The sequence below is a fragment of the Scylla paramamosain genome, chromosome 27, assembly GCF_035594125.1.
Source record: "Scylla paramamosain isolate STU-SP2022 chromosome 27, ASM3559412v1, whole genome shotgun sequence".
Taxonomy (NCBI): Eukaryota; Metazoa; Arthropoda; class Malacostraca; order Decapoda; family Portunidae; genus Scylla; species Scylla paramamosain.
The window spans coordinates 6,278,605-6,298,994 of record NC_087177.1 but is presented as its reverse complement, the minus strand read 5'-3'; the positions used below and the strand labels follow the sequence as shown (position 1 = coordinate 6,298,994).

At 42.4% G+C, this 20,390-nt stretch overlaps 2 protein-coding genes across 3 annotated transcripts in view; one reads left to right on the top strand and one right to left on the bottom strand.

The window, feature by feature from the left end:
- The window catches only part of LOC135114397 (uncharacterized), a 55,466-nt gene extending 36,364 nt beyond the window's left edge, over positions 1–19,102 (top strand). Inside the window, exons 3-6 of the mRNA XM_064030300.1 lie at positions 16,927–17,047; positions 17,234–17,348; positions 17,826–17,955; positions 18,200–19,102. Of these exons, the coding sequence (XP_063886370.1) occupies positions 16,927–17,047; positions 17,234–17,348; positions 17,826–17,955; positions 18,200–18,578 (745 nt within the window). The 3' untranslated portion in view covers positions 18,579–19,102. The remainder of the gene's footprint in view (positions 1–16,926; positions 17,048–17,233; positions 17,349–17,825; positions 17,956–18,199) is intronic.
- Positions 6,455–15,862, bottom strand: LOC135114088 (uncharacterized). 2 transcript variants are annotated; one of them, XM_064029784.1, is made up of 7 exons: positions 13,442–15,862; positions 12,684–13,056; positions 12,307–12,442; positions 11,616–11,742; positions 10,337–10,596; positions 7,352–7,636; positions 6,455–6,594 (listed from the first exon to the last, which is right to left on the bottom strand). In XM_064029784.1, exons 1-6 carry the CDS (start codon positions 13,527–13,529, stop codon positions 7,355–7,357), a joined length of 1,266 nt encoding a protein of 421 aa, XP_063885854.1. In that variant the 5' UTR covers positions 13,530–15,862; the 3' UTR covers positions 6,455–6,594; positions 7,352–7,354. The 2 variants fall into 2 exon arrangements, with proteins under 2 accessions (XP_063885854.1, XP_063885855.1); XM_064029785.1 differs by lacking the exons at positions 6,455–6,594; positions 7,352–7,636 and adding an exon at positions 9,059–9,223 and having other exon boundaries at positions 13,442–13,810.
- Positions 19,103–20,390: the final 1,288 nt, after the last annotated feature.

Genomic DNA, 20,390 nt, shown 5'->3' with positions numbered 1-20,390 from the left:
TGATGCAGACATGAAGAAGAATGGAGACACGAAAAGAGACGGAATGAGACTGGAAGAGAGAAAAACTAAGACTTGGGAGGGAGTGATGCATTGACAGGTAAACGTGGATGTAGACAAGTAGACGGGATGCAGACAGACACACGTGGTTGTGGACAAGAGCAAATATGGAAAGAGAAGGAAGTGAAGTGAAGTGATTAAAAATTTCTTGCGTGGCACCACAACAACTACGTTCATATGGCGCCGAAATTTTAAAAAAGAAAATAATAAATGCATGGAATATAACTACTGTTAAAATATAAGAGAGAAGGAATGCATGGAGGGAGGGAAGGGAGAGAGAGAGGAGGGAGGGAATGAGGAAATGGGGGAAGTAGGGATGAGGCGTGACTTGCGAGCAGCGGATTATGCTTCTAATTACTGTGAGAGGGGAGAGGCAAGGCAGCAAGTTTTTTTGCGTGAAGGGGGATAATTTATCAAGGGAACAATAGTGGATGATATTCCTGATTAATCTGAGAGGGAAATTAGGTGAGGCTAATGATAATGTACCCGAGAGTTACATGATGGAAGTAATAACGTTTCTGATCACTGCAAAATTAAACTCGATGATTATTTGGAGGCTACTGTGTGGTAGGAGTAGAATTTTACAACAGAGGTGGCTTAGATTTACGTTTCAAGTGGAATTTTATATCAGGGATGGTTTAAGTTTAGATCTGAAGTAGAATTTTATATCAGGGACGGCTTAAGAGCAGAATTTTATATAAGGGACAGTTTAAGAGTCTGAAGTAGAATTTTGTATCGGGGACAGTCCGAAGAACCGGCCATGTTTTAAGTAGTGCTACGATGTAGTACTCTTTTGACCTTTGTCAGTTGCTACTTCACTTGATTAACCCTTGACGATCTTACTGAACAAAAATAACCTTGCATGTACCAAAAGATTTTCATTGTGTATTCAGTCACTCATTGCATTGTGAGTGATACCTTTCGTAATTATAACGTTGACTTGCACCACGGCATTTTGTTGTTGGCGCTTTCACAAATACGGAGTTCTGTAACCTAAGGAGGAAAGGAACATCCTCCTACAGTCAGAGCGAAAAATTGTGGGTAGTAAACGGCATCATCTATTGAGACTTTCACGTTAACACCACTCGGCCACAGCTCCTGGGTTGGCAGTCATACACATGCCAGTTCACGAGGCGAGGCGCACCTTTCATGCAGAGTCCGACCGCCCGGGGCATTCAGGGTATTCAGGTCACATCCTCTCCCACGCCTGCATGTCGTTCCCACCTCGCTCTCCCACTCGCCTCCGGTTAGGTCGCCATGACAACCCATCGCCCACGAGCTTCATGCGACGGGGAGTAAAGTTCAGAGAGAAAGAGAGAGAGAGAGAGAGAGAGAGAGAGAGAGAGAGAGAGAGAGAGAGAGAGAGAGAGAGAGAGAGAAATTGTATCTACTAATTTTGTGGCGGGTGTACAAACTAAACTTCCCTCTGAACAAGATAATTTTCTTGTGTCAAAGTGAACTACAGGCTAAGTATACTGTTCTTGTTCAACCTAATGTATTATTCTCTCTCTCTCTCTCTCTCTCTCTCTCTCTCTCTCTCTCTCTCTCTCTCTCTCTCTCTCTCTCTCTCTCTCTCTCTCTCTCTCTCTCTCTAATGATAGAGTAGAAAAGTAGTAAGTAGAGCATCAGATACCCTCATTATAGACCTGTACTCGTATATCTCATGGCATTTGTTTATCACTCTCCCCCCTCCCTCCCCCCTCTCCCTCTCTCTCTCTCTCTCTCTCTCTCTCTCTCTCTCTCTCTCTCTCTCTCTCTCTCTCTCTCTCTCTCTCTCTCTCTCTCTGTCTGTAAGTAGTCACCGAGACGCAGCACAAAGGAATCCGGTGATATTCTTTGTGAGAGGAGACACTGTGATAAATTATTGGGTACTCTTCTGCTCCTCAACCTTTTGTATTCTTATTTTTTTCGTTTCACCACATTTTTTTTTTCTTTTCATGTTTTTTGATATCTTGACGAACACTTCACTGGTTACTTTATGTGTTCTCTCTCTCAATGCGCGCTTCCACTTTACCCTCCAGCGTTTCTTGATTTCCTTTCATGTTGCTTTCCTGTCTCCATTTCTTCGTTGCTGTAATCTTTATCGTGTGCTGTTGTGTTAAATAACTTTTTTGTGTATTCCGTTTTCTCATGGTTCCCACTGTATCCTCTCTCTCTCTCTCTCTCTCTCTCTCTCTCTCTCTCTCTCTCTCTCTCTCTCTCTCTCTCTCCGTTTTTTCCCAATTTTTCCAACTTTCCGCGTCTCCTATCGCTGTCCTCCAAAACACTCCATTTCCCTTCCCCACCAGTCACTGCTCCTCCCCCCTCACCGTACCTTCTATTATATTTCCATTTTCCATGTTCTCGCTTTAGTTTTTTCTCTTTTTTCCACTCCTATCGTTCCTTTGATACCAGACACTCGGTTCCCCCCTTCTTCCCATTCACCATTCCTCCTTTTTCTGTACATTTGTTTCCATACATTTATTATAGAAGGTAATGAAAACTAGGGAGGTGTTTGCGATGTGTTAGGTAAGGGAAAAAAATGGTTATCTTTTATACTCAGAGCATGCTTGGCTTAATCTGAGGAATGAGCCCCAATTTTTCTAGTACCATGAGATTATGGGTAGGGTTCGCTCTCAGTAATCAAGTCACATGGGTCAGAAAAAAAAAAAAAAAAAAAGTTGATCGATTGACTGATTAATGGTTGGACTTCAGGTGCTAAAATGGCAGACTCGCATGGCACCGCACATCGAACATATCTGGAAACATAACTTTAATGTATTTGTTAAAAGAAAAAGGTAATGTTAACATATGTTTGTTAAAAGAAAAACAGAAAATATATAAGATCAAAAATTCCAGGACAGAAATAATGTTGAAAATCAGATTACTTCTAAAACAGTCAGTTCAGGAAGAAGGCCTTTCCTCTCCAGCCAGTTTGTGCTTCACGTCGGAAACAGAAGGAAAGCACTTTGTACCGCATCCATCAAGATATTCGAAGCAACGCACACTTACCTCTCCCAACTCCCTCATTCACTGTATCCCGTTTTCTTTATGCAGACCCCACACTCTCCATTCTATTCCCTTCCATACCTGCACCATTCGTCTCCTTCCACACTTTCCATACCTCCGGCGCGTCTCATCTTGCATTCGTTTTGGCCTTCCCAACTCCTCCTTATTCATATTCTCTATATTCTTGATCCCATTCCCATAGTTTCCATTCTTTTCCCCTCCGTACCTCCTCGCCTCGTCTTCTCGCACACTTCATGATCTTCCCCAGCTCTCCTTCCCATCACTGTTCTCCATATTTTTTTTTCTTTTTTTTACGCCAGTCCCACATTTTCCATTCATTTTTTTTCCGTTCCTCTACGCCTTGTCTTCTTGCGCACTTTATAGCCTTTCTTTCTTCATTTCTTTCATTATTCTCCATACTTACCATTCTGTGCCTTTCCATTTTTTTTTTTTTTTTCTCAATATTGTTCACGCCTTTCACTGTTCATCCACGCCAGGACTTTCCAGCTTTGAGACCATGGCCCTCTGATAAATCATGGAATTCTTTCTAGAGAGCCATAAGGGAATTTGAGTTCAAGTGAAAAATGTGTTTTTTTTTGTCATAGCCACGTCTTATTTCTGTTTGGTATGATTTTGTATACCATAAAATTGAGAAAATATTTGATACCTTACAGAAAATGTAACAAGAATATTGAATGACGGACTATCCCAAATAGAGTGTGAGAGGGAGAAGTGAAGAGAGTCCAGGCTGAATGGAGTGGACGTAGAAGGGTAAAGGGCATGATCTGTGAGGGATGGGTTTCTGTGCAATTAAAATTAAAGGTAGGTTTTGCAAGACAGTTGTGAGGTCATGTAGTTTGACAGGAAGACGGTAACACTTACGAAAAGACAAGGGTAGAGTTGGAGGTGGCAGAATTAAAGCTGTTGCGTGTTTCATTTGGAATAACAAGATCGGGAAAAATATATATCAATAAACTATAAGGATTGCATACGTACGTCAGTTTAAGGGGCAAAGCTAAAGAGGTGAGATCGAAGTGGTTGGTCATGTGTACAGGCGAGAGATGAGAAATACATAGGAAGGAGGATGTTGGAGATGGATCTATCTGACAGGAGGAAGAGAAGAAGATCAAATAGAAGGTTTATGGATGCACTGAAGGATGCATGTTGGTGATGGGTGTGACAGAAGATGCACAAGGGAGTAAAATGAAGGCGGGTGATGCGCGATGGCGACTCCATAAGTGTAATCAAACCGGCGTGTTGTTACTGTTTTATGAGACTGAGCTGTCCTTCACTCACATTGATGTAGAAAAGTAGAGGGATAAGATATGGGGACTGGGGTGGGGGGGATGAAACAGGTGAGCAGTCATGAGGTAGATAATGATGGACCCTCAGTGTTGTGTTCACCAGCTGCCTTCATCGCGTTCTGGAAAATTCTTTCAGAGGAGATTAATAGTTGCCATTTCGTGATTAACCCTTTTCCTTTAATCGATATGAAGGTTTCAATTAAACTGTACATTGAAAGGAATCCCCCGGTGAGCAGCGCGCCACTGCGGAACAAAGGAACCTCTCGGCCTGTGAATTTTTCGAATAAGAATTAGTTGTTGACATAATTGAACTGGCTTTGTTCTCACGTCTCTGCATGTGCTGAAGTATCCAAGAGGGCGAAGTGTAATAATTTATCGAGTCTGATCGAGAACGTTATCAGAGACCAACGAGCACTGCTGAACAAATGCCACACACCGGCTGTCTGGCTCGCAATCACACACACGGCGCCTCACGCGTCACTCACCCCATCATTACTTCTCCGCACTCTGCTGTTATTGCCAACCAAATTAGAGAAAATCGTCCACAGATCATACTGTTGCGAGTAGATGTTGAAAAGTGACTCGTCTGTTTCTGTGACCGTGAGCCAAGTTATCGTGCGTCTGCCCCACCATCCAACACACACACACACACACACACACACACACGGGCGCACGCGTCCCAAGACAGACTATTGACACTGGCATTTGTGTCCTTTTGGTCGACCTCAGTCTAGAGCAGTACTATATTGACTAAACAGTAGTTGGGTATATTTTCAATTTCTTAATCATTCCATAGTTTTATGAAAAGTAGCACTTATTTTGAGAAACTATGCTAAGTTTTTGTTACATATAATTATCTTCAAATTACTCTAAAGAATCATACCTTTCCTTAAAAGTTGAAAAATAGATCCCCGATATCTGGATCAAACTCTGCAACACAGTATGGAAAGTTCGTTTCTATGAACATCACTGAGAACACAGTGAAGCGACTCGGTGGTGGTAATAAGTCGTGGCCACTGATGGTGGAAGTGTGTTCTTGATATATGTACTCACACTCAAAAAACTGTCGTTACAGTGGGATCCGACGAGTTTCACACTTAACACCCCAGTAGTCCAAGCAGGGTTAGAAAGAGAGTCGGCGGGCAGGGTGCCAAATAGAGCCCGACAGAAACATGCATGGGAGAAGTAGTGAATATAGTTAATCTTTCCCTGTATGTGTATCTATTTAGCTAACTATATATTGCTTCATTTAAGAGTGCCGTTCACTTGATTAATGCAGGTGCAGCTATACTACACACACACACACACACACACTCGGCTCACAACCAAGAAGACCCGGGTTCGAATCCCGAGCGCGGCGAGGCAAATGGGTGAGCCTCTTAATGTGTAGCCCCTGTTCACCTAGCAGCAAGTAGGTACGGGATGTAACCCGAGAGGTTGTGACCTCGTTGTCCCGGTGTGTGGTGTGTCAGTGGTTTCAGTCCTACCTGAAGATCTGTCATTATGAGCTCTGAGCTCTTTCCGTAGGGGGAACGGCTGGCAAACGACCGTAGGTGAATCACGCACAGGGATACCAACATGAGTAGCCAGATGTCAATGGATCCGTCCTAGATGTCAGTTCGCTTCGTGCTAAATGTGTGAAGATAGTTCTTTGAGTATGTGTACATACTTGGTATTGTACTTTGGTAAGTTTTTGATAGTCATATCAATTACTCATTTAATCTTCTTACTCATTCATTAACGCTTACTTTATTATTCGAGAAGCGGAAAACAATATTGGCCAATTGATGACACCACATCACGTGCTTTGGCGTTGGAGCTGGAACTTTATTCAACAATAACAGTAACTGACCCAACATAAAAAGAGCACGACGACGAATTTAACCATAGGCCACATCCATGATTGCTTCTGGTCACCATCTCGATGATTAGTGTTCCGTCAAAGATTTACCAGAACGTCGGGACGCAAAGAGAGCGATTACGTGCGGCACTGGGCTTGGTGTCTGAAGCAGGAGTGTCAAAGCGGTGGCACAGAATCTCGAGGCCCAGGACGATCACCGCAACGCCCAAGACTAGCGCTACCAGGAGGAAGGTTCCCTGAGTGTCTTGCAAGGAGAGCGGCCGCAGGGAGAAATGGTCTTGATGCACAGTTTCAGGTAACAAACCGTGATCTCTTCGGAAGCTGCGTATAGTCCTCTTGTGCCAGTAGTTGACCAGCCCCGCCTCCACCATCCTCATCAAGTATCTGAACAAGGACATAAGCACAGTTAATGTTCTCACTGCGGTATGCAACAATTCACAGCATAAGAACGTAAGAACATAAGAAAATATGGAAAGCTGCAAGAAGCCATCAGGTCTACACGTGGCAGTCTCTGTATTAAATATGCTTACCTATTTCCAAAAGCAATGTGCAAAATGTTAAGCATATGCAAGAACGAAAAGTGAGTAAAAGAATAGACTTTACAATGTCTAGCCAGTATCGTGCTAATAGTGGTTGCTGAAGAGAATTAAATGTCTCAGAGTGATTTGTGATTATGGAAGGATATGTGAAATAACAGTGAAAGAGTCGATTAAAAAATGTATTCGTAAAAAAAAATAAATAAGTAAAAAATAATAATGATAAAACTAACCAAAATATATAACAGTATTTGTAAATCGCCGTCAGTCTCTCATAACCCAGCATAATTTTCGAGTGCGTTCATGTATTTATGGGGATGCGAGGTGCTAGTCGGTGAGTGCATGGAAGGTTGAAGGTGTCCGTGCGCGTGACAGTGAGTGCCAGTCCAGTCTTTTCACTAGGTACTGTCAGTTACTGGGGTCGTGAGTACCTCTAGCTGACCTTTTACGCAAAGATTCCTGGATGGGCGAGGTTTTCGACGCAAAGTTTATCAGTGATCGTCTCTCTCTCTCTCTCTCTCTCTCTCTCTCTCTCTCTCTCTCTCTCTCTCTCTCTCTCTCTCTCTCTCTCTCTCTCTCTCTCTCTCTCTCTCTCTCTCACTAACTTGTTAAAGAGATGCCTCCACGGTGTCCCTTTCTGAAAAGCCCAGGCATTGTAGTTGGGGAACATTTTCTCGTCCACCACGTACACATCCTGCATGCCCCACTGCACCAGCAGCGCCTGGGTGTAGTGTGTTCCCTCCACGAAGGCGTGACCTGCCGAGATCTCGTCCTTGATAATTTCGTAGGACTGGAGGAGCTGCAAGCGGTGACCCAGACTGCGGTACACTTGATCTGCCGAGGTGCGCAGTAACCCAGGGAGGAAGGCGCCGTAGTCCAGCATGAACAAACTGTATGGAGGAGGATGTTCTTTGTACTTTTTCCTCCTCCTCCTCTTCCTCCCCCTCCCACCATAGCTTTGCGCAATCAAGAAGAGGATGAATTTCAACACTAACGGGCAAGGAGCAGAAGGGAGGAGAGAGGCGGGAGGCGGGAGATGGTCAGGGTACATGATGGTGCATGAGAAAACAGAGAACATGAGAACAATTTTTCTATCAATATCGGTGAAAAAACTGCTCTCAAAAAACACAATCAATTTGTGTAAGGGTGAAGGTGAGCTTTTTTTTTTTTATCGATCTCACACACACACACACACACACACACACACACACACACACACACACACACACACACACACACTGATAAATACGCGCCTACACATATGGTTAAGTGGTATATTACGAGTATGTGAAAAATGGAAATTAATCTGGGTTGCATATACTGGTCACTTCCCTGCAAGATTTTTTAGCATCAAAGTTAGTAAGCTGGAAATTGTGACAGAAACGTGAAACAACTCACATGTTCACAAATACTGATAAGAGATAAGAAGGGTCACATATGCACTTAGGCACTTTTCGGTACAGTGATCATCACATTTTCATTATCAACCAGTGTGTGAGGGAGGACGAATACCCAGGGCTGGGGTGCGAACCGCCTTTTCCGGCCACGGCTTCAACCCAGACCCTGAAGGCTCGTTGCTGTATTACAGAGCCAGTGGTAAATTCGTTGATAGATTTGTTGACTGCGTGAGTAATAAACTTTGTAATTTTTCCTCCAAGTCACAGGCACTTCAAATGGCTTATCATATCGGTAGTCAGCACTGCTATCAGAGCCACATGACACACATGCGTACTTGTGATCGGTGTCAACGAGTTGCTTGAGCGTAGAAAGTCGCGGAGTCTGTACAGGAACAGTGAGGAAAGCTATGATGCTTCCTTTGTAGGAGGTGGACAAAACCAGGCCAGCCAGCCACCACGTAGCCGCTAGTGGCCTTGTCCCAGTGGCCCCGGGGAGGCGAGTCACGGTTTGATTCACCAAAGCCTGTCCCAGCCACAGCCCTGCCACCACCACGTCTGTGCCTGCCACACATGAATCGGGTTATCTACAAAGGCTGATGAATCGTGCAGAGTGGTAATGTTCACATGAAATTGTGGTGATGGTGGTGGTGGTGGTGGTTACACTGATAAAAATACACATAACTGTATCAGCGATAACTCAGTGTGATAGTTATATTGGTAATAGAGGATGTTGTGATTAGTAACAGTAAAGGCAGCGGTGGTGATGGTGGTGATAGTAGAATATCAGCCTAATAATTGTACTATATAGGTATAGTTTTTTAATGACGTTCCTAAGGCATCATGGCAGTAAATGGCGAAATATTACAGGTTTTCCGATGCTGTGGTGAGTCTTCACGTGCAGGTGCAAAGAATACATCAATTGAGAACAAGCTTACAGTACAGGTCGAGGGGGTAGGGCTTTCTGATGATGAAGAAATGGAGAATAAGAGCCAAGCAGAAGAGGCAGACACCCACCGCCACCCACACCACCCCCTGGAAGGGAAACGTGACGGCCATCCAGCGAGGCACTGGCGGCGGCACCTGTAGAGGAGGCCACGTGTGCTATTCTTGTCATCCGCCCCCCGCTCTCTCTCTCTCTCTCTCTCTCTCTCTCTCTCTCTCTCTCTCTCTCTCTCTCTCTCTCTCTCTCTCTCTCTCTCTCTCTGATATTTTAGAGACTTAGTAAGAGAGAGAGAGAGAGAGAGAGAGAGAGAGAGACCGCTTATTCAGAGAAGTACACAAAATAACAGTTTTTAACATTTTTTCGTTATGCATTGTCTCATGAACACCTTTTCATGCCTGCAGCATCAAGGACTTGAAGATTATTTTGACAACTGTTGTGTTCGTGTTTGAAATATTGTGTTTATATAACATTAGTATGTAAAATCACAGAGTATGAAAATTAACTTAATTATATTTTTGGAACGGGAAAATAAATATATACCCTATACATATCATCGTAGGTTAAGAAATTTTGCATTGCTTAAATGAACACTCAAGACCAACAAAAATATTAAAAATGAAAATGAGACTGTATAATCTATAAGCACTCACTTTTCATAGCTTAGATTAGTTTATTGTTTACTGTTTACAGTAAAATCCCTCTCATCCGGCATTCGAGTATCGGTAGCTTCAAGTATCCGGCACATTTTTCCCCGAGCCTTAAAATCAATAAAAAATCAATGTGTACTCATAAAATCGATTAAAATTCCCGCACGAGGCATACTTTGTCCCCTCACCACCAGAGCGCACTGCTTCGCGCCACCCGCGGCCCACTGCACTGTGTTTACTCAGTGACTCAGTCCCGCGTGTGCACTGTTTATCGCCTGACGCCTTCATCATGCCTAAAGTTGTAGAAAAGAGGAAGCGTGTTGTGCTTACACTTAAGCAGCTGATCAGATCAGCTGCTGATTAAGATCAGCTGATCTTTGTTATGGTAAGATGCGTGAGTATAGGGTGGTGATTGTGGACATAATTTCACTCCTATTCAAGTATCAGGCAACATTCAAGTATCCGGCATGTCGGCGGTCCCGTTGATGCCGGATAAGAGGGATTTTACTGTATATGCGTGGCAATTAGAAATCACTACGAGCCTAAACGTTCGTGAGAATCATACGTTCAGCATTCACAACGCTACACTGACCCTCGGGGTACCTTGAGGGAGGCGCTGTAGGAGTCGGTGAAGTAGGGCACGGAGAGGTCAAGGGCGAGGTAACGATCGTGCAGGATGGCGAACCCGTCCACTATGAGGTCCTTCTCGCCCCGCACCAGCTGGCCCGCCATGCCCATCCACGTGCCGTTCACCACCTCACCCCAGTACCCGTCTGGAGGCTCCTTTTGCAGGCTGTAGTTGAAGTGCAGACGACTTGCCATCTCGTCCAGTATTACCTTGGCCATGCCCTGCACCCGCTCACCTGCAGACCGCCGCAAATTATTATAGGACCATATTCGGAAGGACTTCTGCCCATACCTCGACTATTTTCAGTAGGCTCCAGTTGAAGTGACACTGGTTTTTAAGGAAGTTTTTACGGTTCTAATGACGAATCAACAAGATCTCTAGATCATTATGAGGAGAAACACTCTCGAGAACCCGGTTAATCTTTTTTGGGGCATTTGAAAGTAGTCGTGGTGAGATAGCAAAGTGTTTCCGAATACGCTTCATAATATCAGTGAATATAGAAAAAAAAAACTGCATTGGTATAAAAACGGCATTTCTGGCCGTGCCATTTTTCTTATCCGTTTTCTTTCCGTAAAATGTATGTTTCCGTGTCTTATTTTCTCGTCATTTTTCAGAGTATAAATGTTTGGTACCATACTTTCATGACTCACACAAAAAAATATAAATCATGAAATACTGTGGCAAATCTTATCGAAAAATACAAATCCTCATATAATGAAAGAAAAAAAAAAGCACCGCAACGGAGAGAAAGTTCTTAGTGCTTAATTAACGACACGTGGATGAAACCAGAGCAATTAACGACATGTGGATGAAACCAGAGTAGGAATAGTAGGCAGCAAAACAAGAGAGCAGCTTCCTTGACAGAGGTGCTGATAAGAAAATATTACAGTCGGCAGGTGAAAGAGAACTTCTCTGTTATCTCCTCTCCCCGCAATATAAGAAATTCACTTAGCTTTTATTGAAGAGTATTCTGATAACTGTTGGTAGGGTAAACATACATCTTACAGAATGTAAGAATACACTCTTGTACATCTTACATTAGTAATCTTACAGAATCACGTCTGCATCACTTTGACGAACGAGTAAAAGCCTTTATTTCATTGTTATTCATGTCATTACCGTCACACTTTATAACCTAAGTTGACATAGCGTAATTACTACGTAAACCTCTAAATTGATCCTGTAAAACGAAAATAATGCAGCAGTGATGACGCAATAGCAATGAAATATATGTACAATGTTACCGCTACCTACCAGAGTCGTAGTACAAAAAAGGAAAGTCGTCAATCCAGCTGGCCACTTGTAGCATCCGCCCATGGAAGTCCCCGAAGCGCTCCTCAAACATGTCCCACAGTCGCAGGTACTCAGGGCCACTCACCGTCTATCGTGGATGACGCAACAACAGTGGCGTGAATAAAGATCCGCACGTGGTCACAGTCGTATGGGTAAACAATAACAAACCTCTGCTGGCCGTCAGTGTCGCGCGAATGGCAGGAACAGTGAAGTGGGTGTTGTGCCTTCGGATGCTAAAATATGGAAGGTGAAGGCAATGTTTCCTTCCAAAGATTTCGTGCACCGACTAAAACTTTTGGGGAACAGCATGAAGGGATTTAAATCGTTGAAAGTTATGTCGTCACCTTGAAGGTTTGGGAGTCTTTACGGCACGACAGAATGTGCAGTATACATTTCATAACTGTTGCATTTTATGATCTTATAGTTATACTGAACATGGAAAAAAAAAAGCTTTTACGCATGTTCTTTTTTTCTGAGCTGGTCTGTTACTTGCGGGGACAATGAAATCTAACAGGACATTTGTCAGCCCACAGCCAAAGCTATGGGCTGTTGTGACAGCGCAACTCGTCCATAGAGAGATATTGTTGTAAAGATTGTGTCATTAATGATGATGATGTGACATTTATCAGCGGTATTAATAGTATTCAGTTACCTGCAGGGAAAACTGTTTCCCGGGTGCCTGGAAGGGCTTGTAGTTGATGAGGGTGAGGACAGGGCGGTCCAGCCTCCTGTGGTTTAGCTTCAACAGAACAGAGCGGCGTACTTTCGACACTGCCTCCAACACCAGCCTGCCGAAACGTTGTGCTGCAGATATTCTAAAGAATGCCATGTATACAAGATCCTTTCAAAAATTAAAACTTCCATACAGCATCCTTTTAAAGTATGCTGTACATACAATATCCAATATTTGTGTAGCATCTAGTTTAGTGTGTTTTACCTCTTATACTGATATGCAGCTTTAAACATTAAGACCTGCCTTGTGGCTCGTGGCGTTCCCGTAGTGCTAAGAAATCAAGGTGATGAGAATACCTTTCATCATCGGCGGCGGAGAGGCTGAGCAGGAGCAGAGGACACGTAACTTGTTCAAGGTTCAGCTCTGACACGACCTTCAGCGTCTCATTCACGTCACTGAACACCAACATAGCCACTCCCCGCTCGCTGTTGAGGCCTGGGCAGCACGAAGACATGGTGAGGCGAGAGACACCCGATGCGCCGGCGAGCTGGAGAGGCTTGGGGGCGTCGGTAGTCACGTGGTGGACCAAGCCCTGGGCGTGAAGGGAACCGTCGTGTATGATCAAGGCTGACGTAGTCTCAGCCAGTAAGGCTCTCACGAGGGAAGCATCCGTCTGGCTCAAGATGGAAGTCTGAACCACAGACGCAAGGTTGTCGCCTGCCGCCGCCACTGTAGGGAAAAAAAAATTTAAAGGATATGCGCAAGATCGGCAAAATAAGGAGTCATAGTTCTTTGGATAGTTGTTGTTGTTGTTATCGTTGTTGTTTTTGTTGTTGTTGTCAGTAGTAGTAGTAGGAGTAGTAGTAGGAGTAGGAGTCGTGTATTAGAACTACAGATTTCACAAAGGGCTGCCTACATTTAAAATAAACCAAATCCATGCTGAGGCACAACCGAGGAACTGAAGCACATAGAACTACAAGATTTTAGCATTATAGCATTTTAGATATCGCCGTATGTTATTGTTTTATTAGATATCGTTGAATGAAAATGTTTTGACAATCTAATTGCTTAATATACTTTGTGCTCTACACTTTCTTAACCTAGGGATACTGACTCTGCTGAACCGCCAACCACAGAACTGCCAGTAATGTGATGGATCGGCAGGAGCTTAGCGAGTAATGTAGTGTTCCACTTGGTTTCATGCTGACTTCGGGCTATTCCTTCATGTGAATATTGGACTTGGCAAGGCTAGGGTCTGTTGTCTGTCGGAGGGCTATAATATTATCAGATCGCAGTAGTGGGGCTGGTGCTGGCAAGAAGACAAAGGTAGAACTCTTCTGGCGAGAACTGCTATGACGTTTTAAGTGGCAGAGATCTTACTGACGGCGGCGCAGTGGTTGTCATTCTCAGCGGTGGTGCGGAGTTTGAAAAATGTACCTCGAGACACCAATTTCAGAGCATAGGTGTTTGGTCACGTACCGACTTTCGAAATATATAGCATTTACTTATTAGAGAGAGAGAGAGAGAGAGAGAGAGAGAGAGAGAGAGAGAGAGAGAGAGAGAGAGAGAGAGAGAGAGAGAGAGAGAGAGAGATTAGTAATTTGTCAAGAAAAGGAACTTATTCTCAACTCAACATTTTGATCTCATTCAGAACAAAATTAAGTCTGGGAAAGATCACAAAAGTTCACAAAGAATGACTGAATAGTAGATCCTTATTCTGCACTTGGGTCACCGCCATTACCTTTCCTTATTCACCTGCTATACTCCTTATGACGCGATTTCTTTATTGAGAAATGTGACGTGCACTCTGCTTCAGATCCAGGTACCGTTCAATGGATTTCTTCTCGATCATGAGCCGGTCAGTTTTAAGCTTTATATTGATTTTTTGTTATCCTTCATGATTTGTCTATTTATTTGCAAATCAAAACAGCAAACGTAAGGCTGATGAGATGCTTTCAGTCTCATTTTACGATTCGTATTCCTACGTTTTCTTTCATTAGTCGGTAGTCATTCACCATGAAATGCATATGTTCTCAAGATTGATTACTTCCTGTTTTTCGTCAGCCAAATTTTTCTTTCATGATTTCAGTGAATAACTTAAAAAAAGAAAAGTTTTTTTTTTTTTTTAATGTAAAACATTCCCTCTCGCACCAAAACCCGGGAAGTCCTTCGCCGTCACAAGAGTTAATTCCCCTCAGACCTTCACCGACCCCCTCGCCCCAGGTGTCGTCTTTCTTTCAGACCTAAACTTTATGAAATAGTAACGTTCCTGCCTCGTATGCAGTTGTGCAGGCCTTGTTATGCCACCGAAATTTTCTGTCGGAATGAAAATGGTTTGGATGTCCCGCGCAAACCAGTTTGTACAAAAAGAAACAAAAAGATTATTCGTTCATTTTTTTTTCTTTTCATGGGTAAAGGGAACCAGCCTAGGAAAATAAATGGCTAAAATAATAAAAGTGAAAATAAAGTTTCACTGCCGTCCCCAAAAAGAAACACGAGACAAGGGCTGAGGAAGATAGCCAATTAAGTTTCTAATGTGTCTTGATCCCCCCCTTTCGAAACATTTCAAGTCATAAGCAAAGAGAAAAATTCACACACACACACACACACACACACACACACACACACTGCACTGTCACCATCAATGAATACGAAATATAAGTAGCAAGAAGTCAAATCGCGTGACAGACCTACCATGAAAATCTGAGTCAAGTCCAGTTTGATATTTATCTGCGTCATTCTTAACACTTGTCCGTCCACGTGCACTCCTCGCTCATAAATCAGGCCTGACCAGCTCGCTAAGCGGCATTCATTGTCACATCAAATACAGCCGTGTTCGAAACCTCAGAGGATAAGTGAATACTGATGCAGCATGCTTGATTGTTTTTCCTTTTTGGAATTTAATCTGTATGTAGACACACTAAAATACTGAATGCATACAAAACTTGGATAAAACGGTATGTTTAATTGAAATTTTAAATAAATGCGGTAAAGAAATTGAAGCAGGTTGGTTTAATTTTATACCTAAATAGGTCCTTAACTGATATACTAACAAATGCAAACATAGATAACTGAAAAGAATTATTTACAAGGAGTAAAACCACACGTGTCCCAAAGTAAAGGTCGCATGTCCCGCTGCCCCCGATAGGAGATACAACTCTATCTAATCTTCAGATATATTGTGTTTGGCCAGACTCGCTGCACCTCCCACTTGTTTTGTCAGTATCAGTTAATCTTCCTGCCGATACCTTCCTTGTCCGTCAGCCTCCGCCTCTATGTGTCGCCGCCCTGCCTTCGCCAGGAGTGGTATGATGAACATTGTTGGAGGATGCATAATTATTACAGTGAACTGAACTGAAGCGAAAAACCACACTTGTTACTCGAGCAAACAGTGAGAAAAAAAAAAAAAAACAGCGCTTGTAAACAATCAGTTATCTGGCAGGCAAAGTTCACTTGTCAAGACGACGCGAGACAGTCCGGCATCAGACTGGAGGAAGTGAGTGCTTATGCCCCATCACGACAGCTGGCCGGCCACCAAGGTAAACTGTCAGTGTTTCGTCCTAGAGATGTCTTGATTTTGGTTGCGAGAAATGGACGATAAGGAGACTTCCAATATTGTGGTGAACTGTAGTGAGGCTTGTAGACGCTAACCTCAAAAATATATCAAAGACATACGAGTTGAGGTATTGTGTATTATTATCTGTGCAATGTCGATGTTCTTTGTTCTTCGTACTTGTTTCTTTAGTGGCTCCATATTATATTTTCATATGTAGTTAATTTTTGGCTTGTTCATGGTTGTTGACGTTCAGCATCTTTCATTATTTATTTATTTTTATTTCATTTTATCATCAGTTTGTTGCATTGTTGAACACAGGTCCCTTCATCTTTTCAGCTTTTTACTTTCTTCCTTGGGTACATATTTATTTCAGCACACGCACTATCTTACCTATATTCTCATTTCAATCCTTTGTGTTTCCCTTTATCCTGTCTACAGTGTGAGGACTAATGTGTCTTTACATTCTTAAAACTTTGTCACATGCTTCTGGTCGTGAGTTTGTTTCAATTTCATAATTGTATGTATATTCAATTTTATTATCAAACCTGCCACTCTCGTTCAAACTATAAGTTTTTTTTTATTCATTTTAATTATTATGCACCAGAAAACCCTCTTCCATTTTTTTCCCTTTTAGCAAAAAATTGTGATCTTACTTAATGGAGGCCTCTCTGCATGATACTGTTAATATCACTTCGGCATATGATATACAGTGCGAGTGTGTGTGTGTGTGTGTGTGTGTGTGTGTGTGTGTGTGTGTGTGTGTGTGTGTGTGTGTGTGTGTGTGTGTGTATATATATATACATATATAGAGAGAGAGAGAGAGAGAGAGAGAGAGAGAGAGAGAACGAGAGAGAGGACTACAATGTTATGTGATGCTATAAAAATTAACGTGGATCCGCATTAATCCCAGGGTGCGTCACATTTCTTGCCAATTCTGTTGTTTTGAAGCATTTTCAGCCTCATATACTTGTTCCGTGATAGTACCCGTACCTCACAGACGTTCATGTTGGAGTGGTACGTGTAACACGGTGTTTCCCTCACAGAAATCTAGTCATCATTGAAGGTGACGTGCAGTACTTAGTGGCGGGGTCCCGTGCGAGCAGAAGGATGTACGCCCTCCCGTATACGGCCAGTGACGTGGAGCCCAGGCACTACAAGCTCGAAGTAAGTACAGAATGTTGCGTCCCTATTCTGACTGTGGATCTACTCAAACTTATGATTTGCACTACACAAGCTTAATATTTCAAAATACACTCTCAGTAATTATGTTCACTTTACATGCAAATTCTTAGTTGAAATATGTTTAAGCTTTCAAAGGAGAAAAAAACAATATCGGGTTATCCGCTGCAGTGGCTGTCACTGCTGGGGGCCGTGGCCGCCGCCCTCGCCCTGCTGGTGGTCGCTTATTTCATCAACAATCAAGATGGACTGCAGAAGGTGGCCTTTATTTGCATTGTTGTTGCTGGTAAGTGGTCTGCACCGCCATCAAACTACATAAGTTATATTTGACATTCTTGTAATCTTCATTGTCAGTGAATTAGTAAGAGTACTTCACTGTCCTTGAGAAGGTGAGCGTGCCTCAGGCACTCCTTTGTACACGTGATGTGCCATATCTTCCATCATCATCATATGATGATCAATGATGGCGTGAGGTCCTGAGCTGAAAAAATTAAGTTTATACGTGAAAAAGCAAATCGTACACATGAAACTGTAATTCCAGATCTTGAATGGGTGTACGTATGTACATAATTCTAGAAGAGTTTGTCGTTTTGTCAACACCATGTTCCTCATAAATGAAGCGACTGTAATTTCATTAAGCAGTGAGATTTAATCATAGGCATGTGTATGACGTGACGTCCTAGACTTTCTCCGACCCCCGTAATCATTTCACTGTGTCCTTGTTACTTTGCAACATTCTTCCAACCCGTATCCCTCCCTGCAGGCTTCACCGTGGCCTTGTGTCTGGCCGCACTGTTCGCCCACTACTATGTTGCCAGGCACAACCCCAAGCGAAACAGGGACGACCCGCCCAAGTACAAGGACGCCTGGGGCAGAGACTACTATTCCCGCAGGTGGGTTTCAAGATACTTTTATCATCGAAATCATTTGCACCATGCCTGAAAGCATTTCCATTTCAAGAAACTGAACTAAATAATTAAATTAAACAAACATAAGTGAAGGATACCGAAGGCATATAAGATTGCGGAGGCTGTTTTGGGAGTTCAAAAATTTAGTTTTGCTTGAGTAAAATAATGTAAATCCAATAATATTCTAACTTCAATAACACTAAAGTTGAGCATTGTTTACAACCTGTAGGATGTCAGAACTGCAGGACCCTGAGAATAATGTGTCCAGCGTTTCGTCCACCCTCCTTCCGCACTCCGTCCTCCAGCTCCAATGTGACTTGCCTCGTAATGAGTCTGCCCTGCGTCTTGGCTCCTCATCGCACGTCAGTTCGTCCATCCCAGACTTAGCTCCTCATTCCTCACAATCGGCAGCTGCTTTTTCATCTCCATCATCTTCCACGTGCCAGAGTCAACTCGTCACTTGCTCCGCCACCATCTGTTCGAGCCACTACGCCGATGAATCTCAAGAGGTAGTGAATGAGCTGCCATCTTACGATGAAGCGATGCAGTCCATGGATCTATCCTCCATCGAGAAGCTGAAGCACGATATTGAAGCCGACGGTGATTGATTAGCAATAAGTGTCACTATTATTATATAATAGTGCTTTAAGTTGACTTTTTACTCCATTACATGACAGAACCAGGTGTTTACTGTTAAGATGGTGCTTCATGTAGTGACTCGACGAGATAGATTAAGGGAGAGGTTACTCCCAATGCAAACATGTTATTGTTACAAGTTGCACATCACAGCCTTCCATAGTTTTTTTTTTTTTTATGAATGAGCACAGTCTTATGATTATAGACAATATTGATCAGAAAATTGCCTTTCATATAAAAAAAAAATAAATAAATAAAAAGAATCTCAATAACAAGAGAGATTTGGGAAACCTCGATAATCATAATATGGAAACTGCGTGAGATGAGAGATTATTACCGATAAATTCATCATATTGAGCAACTTTACCTTTCTACTCTTCATCAGAAAATCCATCTCCGCTCCATTGCCTTCTGATCAGCTGATCAGCTCTTGTGTTACTAGTGTCCATAATGGATCATGTTTTGACTTGGAAATAAATAAACATTTTCTTAATTATGTTGTTAAGTTTGTATCACACCCATTCCTTTTCAACCTGATAGCAAGATGATAAGCAAAAAAAAAAAAAATTGCAAGATTCTTTTTTATTTATTTATTATTATTTTTATATATTTATTCTTTATGGATGAAGTTAAACCTCTCAAAAGAGCGTAATAGGAATAAGTATACTGACGGTGGTAAAGAGAGATGGCCACTGTATTGGAATACTATAGGAATAGTCATACGGTAGTCACGAAATGTCTAATGGCTGGTCTGATTGTTGCCATCATTTCGACACGATAGGATGAAAATAGACATGTGAAGAACGTTTATTTGCAATACAGCTGATGAAAGAACATCGGGAAGGTGGAGGAAAGAAGGGGCAAAGAGGGGGAGCAACTGGGGTGAAAGGTTGGGGGCCCAGGTGAGGGACGGTTGATCACATGACTGTTCGTGTGTTCGAAAAAGATGGGTCGAGCTTGGTATACAATTTTATGGTCTTTATTTTTCATCATTCTCCTCGTCATTTGAAACACGAAGGTGCATATCAGTATATGTAAACTTGACTTGGTCTTATACTGCAATAGAAAATGTGAGGGTGTGAGCTGCTGGTGTCTTCATTAATTGAAGGTACGGATCGAAGATAGTCTGAAGCAATGACTCTTAAGCGGGTTGGATAGATCAATGTTCAATGTTAAGCATTCTTGATTAGTGTTCAGCAGGAGAGTGTTTGTAAGAGTGCCTGTGAGTATCGGCGTGCTGTGATTACGTGCGTTATCAGTGTGCGTTAATAATTTCAACGTCTCATTCACCTCACCAGCTCCACGATTCGTTCGAGTAAGTAGACAGTGGTATTTTTGTTCAATATGATGATTTTTGAGAACATAAGAAAATAAGGGAAGCTTGATGCTACACGTGTCAGTCCTTGGACCTGCATGATTATATGGTTTTATGACAATAAGGCAAGAAGATTCTCCTGTTATGCCCTGTAATGTAATATATATATATATATATATATATATATATATATATATATATATATATATATATATATATATATATATATATATATATATATATATTATATTACAAGGCATAATGGGAGAATCTTGCCTTATTGTCACGAAAGGATATAATCATGCTTTACACAATGTAACAATCTAGAAGGGATGTTCTAGTAAAATTGATTCACCACTGTTCTGATTGAGGCTGCACACCACTTGTATTGGTTAGATTTTGCTGCACCACTGTCTCAGAGAGATCACTGCCTGTTTGACCTACTAGATGTTGCTGGAGATGATGGTGG